The sequence below is a fragment of the Eutrigla gurnardus genome (genome assembly GCF_963514095.1).
Source record: "Eutrigla gurnardus genome assembly, chromosome: 5".
In the NCBI taxonomy this organism is placed as follows: Eukaryota; Metazoa; Chordata; class Actinopteri; order Perciformes; family Triglidae; genus Eutrigla; species Eutrigla gurnardus.
In genome coordinates this window covers 22978413-22986844 of record NC_139919.1, presented here as the reverse complement: position 1 = coordinate 22986844, position 8432 = coordinate 22978413, and the positions used below count along the sequence as shown (strand labels likewise).

General features: G+C 43.6%; 1 protein-coding gene across 1 annotated transcript; it reads right to left on the bottom strand.

The window, feature by feature from the left end:
- Positions 1–224: 224 nt before the first annotated feature.
- LOC311013896 (serine protease FAM111A-like) lies at positions 225–4658 on the bottom strand. Its single transcript, XM_084010180.1, has 5 exons — positions 4584–4658; positions 3440–3558; positions 3253–3309; positions 2962–3030; positions 225–2861 (listed from the first exon to the last, which is right to left on the bottom strand). The coding sequence occupies exons 2-5, from the start codon at positions 3497–3499 to the stop codon at positions 1023–1025; spliced, it is 2025 nt and encodes a 674-aa protein (XP_083866306.1). The 5' UTR covers positions 3500–3558; positions 4584–4658; the 3' UTR covers positions 225–1022.
- Between the last annotated feature and the right edge of the window lie 3774 nt (positions 4659–8432).

Genomic DNA, 8432 nt, shown 5'->3' with positions numbered 1-8432 from the left:
AAAATAGTTTATTATTAAACACAACCTTCTTGTTCAGGGTGTTCACAAATCATAGATCATTGCAACAATACACCTATACTACATACAAATTAAGACATTGTTTGTTTCACTCTTGACTATTTATCTACACAATAAAGACTGTCAAAGATATAGAAAGTGACAGATGCTCAGTTAGTTGAACTCAGAATTTGACCTTTGACCTCATAGCAAAGGACACCTCAAAGTCACATGAGAGAAATCACTTTTATGAATATCAAAAACTCATTATCATTTGCTTAAACTGATCATTTAAGGAGGTAAGATCACTTTGAAATATCTGATTTTCAAGAGAGCCGTTCCCAAGACAGAAGTATCAACACAAAACAGTATGACAGAATATTACAAAATCCAATATTATACAATTGCTTTTAAATGTGATATATTTATTTAAAACAAGACAAAAACTGAACTTTGAGGTTGATATATACATAAGGTTTCTAAATTACTCTAAACATACACCATCTTGGGCATTTCTGTACCGCAATTTCTTGTTAACTGGTGTCATATACCCCAACAAGAATATATCTGTCGGTATTGATATTAGTTCACATTGGTCGATGCCATTTCTGAAATAAACTCAATCTGGTTCTCTGTTTTCTCAGAAAAAAATCTGACTGTACGACGTTGCATATTGTGTTAGATTTGAAGAACCTAAGTACACAGAAATTTAATTTACAGACAGGCTTAAAAACAAGGTTTGACAGGTGCTAAACAAAAATGTTACATATGTATTTGTATGGACAAAAATGAGCATTTGCAGATACAAACATGACTAAAAATGGCTATGCAGAAATCGTAGTTTCTCTTTATCCAAAAACTAATTATGGTTACTTAAAACAATGAATACACACACGTTTCGTGTGAGATATTTTCCCCAATCCCTGGACTCCTTAAAGTATCCTGATATATGACAACCGACATGACAGCCTTTGTTGCTCACTGCAGCAACTGCTCTGTCAGCAGTTGGAACTGACTGTGGACACTCAATCGGTGGTGTCCATTGGGACAGCTTCCTCTCTCTGACAGAAGAATTCAAAGAACTTCTTCAAACTCTCACGCTTTCTGACCTCTGGATGGTTTGCTGAACTTGTAAATGCTGGGCGACCTCTGCTTTCAACCAGTTTCTTCAGATTGCGCATCATTTTTTGTTGATGTGCATAACTGCAAGCCAGGAACTTCTCCAACACATCGAACTTTCCTTTTTCCACCATTTGGACAATGATGTTCTCAATAATGTTGGACAAAGGGTAGCCAAATTCTATGACACTCTGGGTGGCACCCTTTGCATTTTTGTAGGCATATCCACCTGTATGCATTGCAACAACATTGCAGTGCTCATCGAAGACAGGAGAGCCAGATGAGCCAGAATAAAAACAAGTATCGTAAAGTAGAGCGTGTCTGTTATGGTTATCATTTGCAGCAAAGAAACGGTCAGTAACCAACTGCATAGAATTTTCATGGCAATGCCTATCCACAGCATTTTTGCGGTCTTCAGATGGAATAATGAAGCATGGATCTATCTTTTTGACACCATTATCAGGATGCCCAATAATACAAATTCCACCACTGTTGCCACGGAATCCAAAGTGTGTTAAAAGAATCTCAGGCAATTTCTGATCAGCACTGAGCCTCAACAAAGCCCAATCATACTGGTCTCCTGACACATCAGGGCGGTATTCAAATCCAACGACCTCCTCCACTGTTGCTCCTGACTCCACCTGACCTAGACTTTCATAAGAGAAATGGACAGTGGACTTCTCATTAAGCTCTCCTGTAATGGGGTCACAAACGGCGGCAACTACATGTGCATTTGTGAGGACAAACCTGTCAAATAGGAGGAAGCCACTTCCCTTTGGTACCTCATTTGCTCTAACATGGCAAACAGAATTACTGAGATCCATCAGTTTCTTCATCATTTTCACTTCCCTGCATGTCTGAGTGTTCTTTCCGTACTCCACACGGAACAGATTCTGGATACGAGAAAGCCTTGATCCTTGCTGAATTTTCTTTCCTTTCACCAAATCTTGAAACTGGGAAGATAGGTCACGCAACAATTTTTTTGAATGAGGGATTTCATGTAACACCCTGTGTGGTGCGTCATTATCATGGAACGGTGGATTCTGTTTTGTTGTGTTGTCGTTCACTGACTCAGTTGTGGTAGAGTGCTGTGGAGGACCTTGATCAGACCTCTGAGAGTAATTTTCCATCATGTAAGCATCATCCAAACTACTAGGCTGACTGTCTGGAGGACTACACTTGTTGAGCAGTTTTAACTTGAAAGTTTTACCATCAAGATCATCAACGAGACTGCCCATCTCAGTGATAGCTTCAGTGCTCGTGTGAGAGAGCGCACAGTTCTTTTTGAATACAAGATTACTCAAGCGATTATCTCTTTTCAGAGCTTCCTTCACTGTTTCTCCTTTGTATGCATAAACAGTCATTTCATGAATGCTTAACTGTAGTGCTGGGTTTCTCAAAATTTTCTTTATACTGTCACTTCCCTTTGTCAGTAAATGAAAGATCACAAGGTCGCCACATGGCCCCTTTCTCTCTCTTACCGGCTGCCTCGACTCGTCATCAGCTTTAATATATTTGATGGTCAGACGTTCATTTCTAATCAAGTTGCATGGAAAGTGTGAACTGACAGCTTTCCCATCTCTTACAATCACAAGCTCTTTGTTTTTGTTTTTTCTTGCAATTTCTTTAAACCGGGGACTTCCATTCAGCAAGTTCTCAACAGTTCTTGCTTTATTGCAGGTCATAGTTGTGGGTTCGTTTTTGTACCACCACTCAAACGAGTGGGTTTCATGTGGCTCCTCTTCCTAGGAACGAAACAAGATTAAGTCTCATTTAATTTAATTACAGTAAATGTTTTATTCCAATAAAAATACCACTCTTAAACCATCCCTCCATTAGCTTTACCTTTTTAACCAGACGGACTGAAGCCAATCCCTGCTGACTTTGGGTGAGAGGCGATGACCTCTCTGAGGACTGACAAATAGAGACAAACAACACACTGTAAACCTCATCGCATCATTTCATAAACATGGGTGAAACAAAACAACATAAATATTTTTGTATCATGTGCTCTTAATTATCAATATACATAAACCATTAAACAAAAAACAAATTGTACCACAAACGTTAAATTAAAATGTAAGACTCGAAAAATAAATATATGCAACACAGATAAGAAAATACAATATGACAAACCTCTGCATCAGTACGTGTACCGCTTTCCTCGTTCTGGTTGTCTGTTTCTTCTTTGATCTAACAGACAGGAATGCTTAATAGTAGCAATGTATCACAGAATGCATGCTAAAGACTTTTGACATGGAGTTATTGTTTAAATGTATTTCCAAGATGTATACAGTACTAGATGCAACAACATAAAAGGTACCTTGACAACTTTGTCCATTGGTCCATCAGTTGTGGTCTTCAAGGGTTGGTCTTGTTCCATTTTCAACTTTTCCAGGTGAGTTTCAGTGACACTGAAAAGAAGGTGATGTAATATCTCACCTTCCAAAAAAGGTAAAGAAATATGATTGAACTTAATACATTTATTGGGATTCACTCAACGTAAACACAGCAATAACGATAACGCATTTAATGTGCTGCATTACATGTTTGTGTGAGGCGTGATGTCGTTTATAAAGGCGGGTCCACACCGGACCGACTGCCCGACTCGCGTCGGTAAATGAAGCATGGCTACTTAATATGGCCGACTCGAACAACGACATGGGCGGTTCACACCAACGGTATTACAGCCGACGCCATACGTTCCGCGCTTGCGCGAGATGTAATGTCTCCAAAACAACAGGCGGCGCTAATCTGTATTGTGGGCCAAAAACGAAAACCGGAAGTAGGCGGTCCTCGTTAGACCACCTTCTTCGATTCCACTGGTTAGCTGGTATGTTTATCATCGTCACTTCCGGGCTTCACTGATTCGCTAGTCAAGCTGCTAGCCTCCACCAATCAGAATGGTAAAAGAGTGACCGACTCGCTTGGCGCGGCTGAAATGAACGCCGACGTGGGCCGATTCGAGCGACCACACCAAGCTGACTCATGTCACGGCCTGTCAAACATGTTTGCGAACGTCTTTAATTACAGGAACACCCATTTCCCGCTCTCTGATTGACACAAAACGAAACTAAAACAACTTAAGCAAATGCGAAGTTTCATAAATAAATAATGCTACAAGGAATGTACAGCATACAGCCAAATAATAATACACATGCCTAAAAGAATATTCGATGAGACTACAGCAAAATAGTAACAGTAGTTTACATAGTAGGCTACTCTGACTTCTGGACGATCACATAAGGATAACATTTATATCCAGCTTATTGGCCTACTTTCATTTCTATATTTTTCAAGCTGTGAAATGCGCAATCACCCTCAACACTAAAAGAGTTAGATTTAGATTAGATTGAATAAACCTAGACTAGATTTTTTTTTATAACTACAGTTGAACGAAAACGTATATCACCAAACAACCGGTGTGACAAGTTTACAAGAGACGATATTTAAACTTTTTAACTTACCTGTGTGTGATCAGACAGCCCGCCAAGCGTGCAATACTGGGAAGCGGCGCGTCCACTCGCGTTTAAAATCGCCCCTGTGGACACGCACCTTGAGTTATATCTAGCGCCCCGCCTGCTGTAGAGCGCCGCCCGCTGCTGTAGCGCCGCCCGCTGCTGTAGCACCGCCCCCCCCCCCCCCCCCCTCCCCTCCCCTCCCTCCGCCATCCTGCCGCCAACCCTTCCGCATACGCTCCTTTTTTACACTTTACACTCGCTAGATATAACTCAAGGTGCGTGTCCACAGGGGCGATTTTAAACGCGAGTGGACGCGCCGCTTCCCAGTATTGCACGCTTGGTGGGCTGCCACTAGAGGATGATTGACAGGCGCTCTCCTTTAAACAACACATTTTTGCGAGCGTTCGCGAGCGTTCCAGAGGCGGCGAGTCGAGCCCTGCGCCTCTGATTAGCATAAAGTAGATTCGACTTCAACTTTAGGAAAAATGAGGAGCGGCCAACTCGCGCGCCGTCTCTCGACATTCGCCGCGACGCTACCAGAATGCATTGCACAGCTTTTCACATAGACAATGAATGGGACGCGGGGAAACACCGCTGCCTGTGGACACGCACCTTTAAGGCGCGCGAGTTGGCCGCTCCTCATTTGCCTAAAGTGGAAGTCGAATCTACTTTATGCTAATCAGAGGCGCCGGGCTCGACTCGCCGCCTCGGGAACGCTCGCGAACGCTCGCAAAAATGTGTTGTTTAAAGGAGAGCGCCTGTCAATCATCCTCTCGTGGCAGCCTGCCAAGCGTGCAATACCGGGAAGCGGCGCGTCCACTCGCGTTTAAAATCGCCCCTGTGGACACGCACCTTAACTCCGATGTTCCGGTGCCTGATCGAACTTTTAATTACGCCTGAATAGACAATATAAACTGTCTAGATGGACCTCTTTGTATTTCATGTTGCAACATTATTTGACTTGTCGTCTTTATCCCGCTCCAGATATGTTGACAACATATCAGGCAAGATGTGTGATTGACCAGGTTTGCTTTATATTATCCCTTCGGGCTACAATCTATTTGACATTGTGTGACGTATGAAACTCAGGAGGGACACGGCCAAAACTAATTGATCCTCCATTTACTACGGGGACGTCACTACGGTGTTTCTGAAAAGTCCAGTTCTGTTCGACTAGAAACACTCGGGGACTTCTCCATAGAGGAGGCCCAGGAAACGACACTGTGCGCAGCTAGTGTCCTCCAGGGCTCCGCATACGCTCTTCCTCGGTGTGAACAACTGAACAAAGAGACGCTGGCGCTCAGAAAAAGGCAGCAGCTGACAGGAAGTAAACTTGGACCAAATCTGTTGCCTTAGCAACAGGATGGCAATCGAAAGGGTATGCAGCCGTAACCGTAGTTGATAAGCAAAGGTGTGGGAAACCACCAAACGCGATGAACGCGATTGAAACGCGCGACAAATGAAATCGCGTCGCGCTAGACGCTCCAGTTTTGACGCCGGTCCAATATGCCAAAAAACGCCTCATCGCGGCATCGCGTCATCGCGTCGAGCTCGCCCAAACAACAACATTTCTTCCGCCATTTAATTCTCTCGTCGATCATGGCTGAGATAACCACCATCGCTGCACTGTATCTACTCTGGAGAAGTTCCCAGCTTCGTCTGCGGGCTAGGCGCCGACGTCGGTTCTGGGTGCATGCTACCCTACGGAGGCGGCGTGAGCTCGGCGAGTTCCACCGTCTCCTGCAGGAGCTGCGCCTGGACGACGGCCGGTTCCAGCGGTACTTCAGGCTGACTGTTGCCCAGTTTGAAGACCTGCTAACCAGGGTACAGGACCGGGAGGTTTAGCTGCTGCTCTGCCCAGAACTGGTGCTTCATAGCCGGCCATAAGCCCCAGTGATAAACAATCGCAAAAAAAAAGATCTCTGTGTGTGAAAGAGCTGGGATTGATATGTATGTATGTGTGTGTGTGTGTGTGCGCGCGCGTGCGTGCGCCCCCCAACTTTGATTATGGGCAATATATAATATAATATAATATAATATAATATATAAATATTGTGGCAAAAAGCGAGGGAACACCAGGACGTCCGTACGTCAGCACGTCGGTGACGATCTCAACGCTGATAGGCTGTCGCGGCGCGTCTTCACGCGAATTCGCCGCAAAAGTTCAATTATTTCAACTCGAGCGATGGCGCGATGGCGCGATGAAGCGATGGCGCGATCAAGCGATGAAGCGATTTTTCGCGTCCATCGCGTCCATCGCGCCGCGCTATCGCGTCCATCGCGTCGCCCGGCGCGATGAAGCGTCTAATCGCGTCTTTGCATTGACTTTACATGTAATCTTGTCGCGCGATGAAGTTTCATCGCGTTTGGTGGGTACGCCCCGTAACGCCTTTTAGCCCGGCAAGGCGACAGTTGTTCCTCTCATGCCGGTTACGGATAACGTAATATGAGACGCTTCTGTTTAGGTTCTAAGAGGAGACTGAAAGTAAAATAGAGCAGCGAAGTAGTAAATGAAACACTTTTATTTCTTCCCACAATAACTCACACCAACAACTAAACCGTTTAAATTCACTGTATCGGTTTCCGTTTCAATTTTTTACGGTATTCACCTTTAAGTTAAACAATAGCTTTAAATGGATTTTTTTCACTTCAATACACTTTTTTTATATTTGTAACGAGGACCTTTAACCTGGTACACAATTGGGCATGACAAAATTTAAACACACATCTGGCCCAACTTGAAGTTAAATGATCAATACCAAAACAAATATGGCAACTTAATTATCACCATGAAATTTAGCGATAAACTTGCATTCAACCTTGTATCAATGTACAAATAAATTGTTAAATAAATCGTTGAAACCCAACCAAAATAAAAAAACAAAAAACATTGAGATCTCAATGAACAAAAAATGTACTCTTGTGTCAACAGGTTGAGTATGAGTCAGTCTTTGGTTACTCAACCCAAGTAAACACCCGAATCGACATTCCCCCGGAGCTTAGTTTTTATTATTCAGAAGCGCGTCCGGCAAGTAAAGTGTTTCCCTCGCTTAGCCTCTCGGCGACCACTATTGTTCCAACCATAGTCGCCTAACAGTAATAATATACATAAATAAATGTTAAACCCTATCCATTAATCCTGTTTCCCTCAAGTACTTGCTCACATACCTGCTAATGCTTTCTGATCTTTGCAACATGTTCCCTACCGTGAAGCTCACTTTTTCCCTATGCATTGCTGCTTTTAGTTCTTTCCTCTCTCTCTCATAACCCTTGCATTCCATGAGAAGGTGTTGCACAGATTCAGGATGATCACACATTCTGCATTCACCAGTAGGATGTTTGCCGATTTGGTGTAGCGTGCTATTAAGCGCCGTGTGTCCTAATCTGAGGCGGGTAATGACCACCCCCTCCTTCCTGCTCCTGCCCACCATTCCTCCTTTCCCCACCTGTTTTTGTATATTGTAGAAGTGTCTTCCGGTCTTATTTGTATCCCAGTATTCCTGCCAAACTTTTCGCATTTGTGATTTAATGATTGTCTTTCCTTCTGCTTTCCCTAGTGGGATGTTGATGTTTACTGCTTGTGACCTGAGTGCTTGTTTTGCAAGTATATCTGCATCCTCATTGCCGTCAACGCCTGCATGAGCAGGAACCCACAGAAATCTGACCGTTCTCCCCCTATTATGAAAGCTGTATAACTTTTGGTGGATCTCCATGATCAGATCTTGCCTGCATGACTTCATGGTCTTAATACTGTTGAGGGCTGCCCAGCTATCTGATGCTATGAGTGCTTTGGCCCTGTTGTTTCCCCCTAACCATCTCAGTGCAAGCGTGATAGCCAGGAGTTCAACTGTATAT

What these genes read in the sequence shown, in the direction of transcription:
- LOC311013896 (XM_084010180.1), bottom strand. Translation starts at nt 3,499, where the DNA reads ATGGAACAAGACCAACCCTTGAAGACCACAACTGATGGACCAATGGAC. An exon ending in CAATGGACAAAGTTGTCAAG is followed by an intron (nt 3,310 to 3,439) that starts GTACCTTTTATG and finishes CCTGTCTGTTAG; the next exon opens with ATCAAAGAAGAAACAGACAA. An exon ending in CAGTCCGTCTGGTTAAAAAG is followed by an intron (nt 2,862 to 2,961) that starts GTAAAGCTAATG and finishes TTTCGTTCCTAG; the next exon opens with GAAGAGGAGCCACATGAAAC.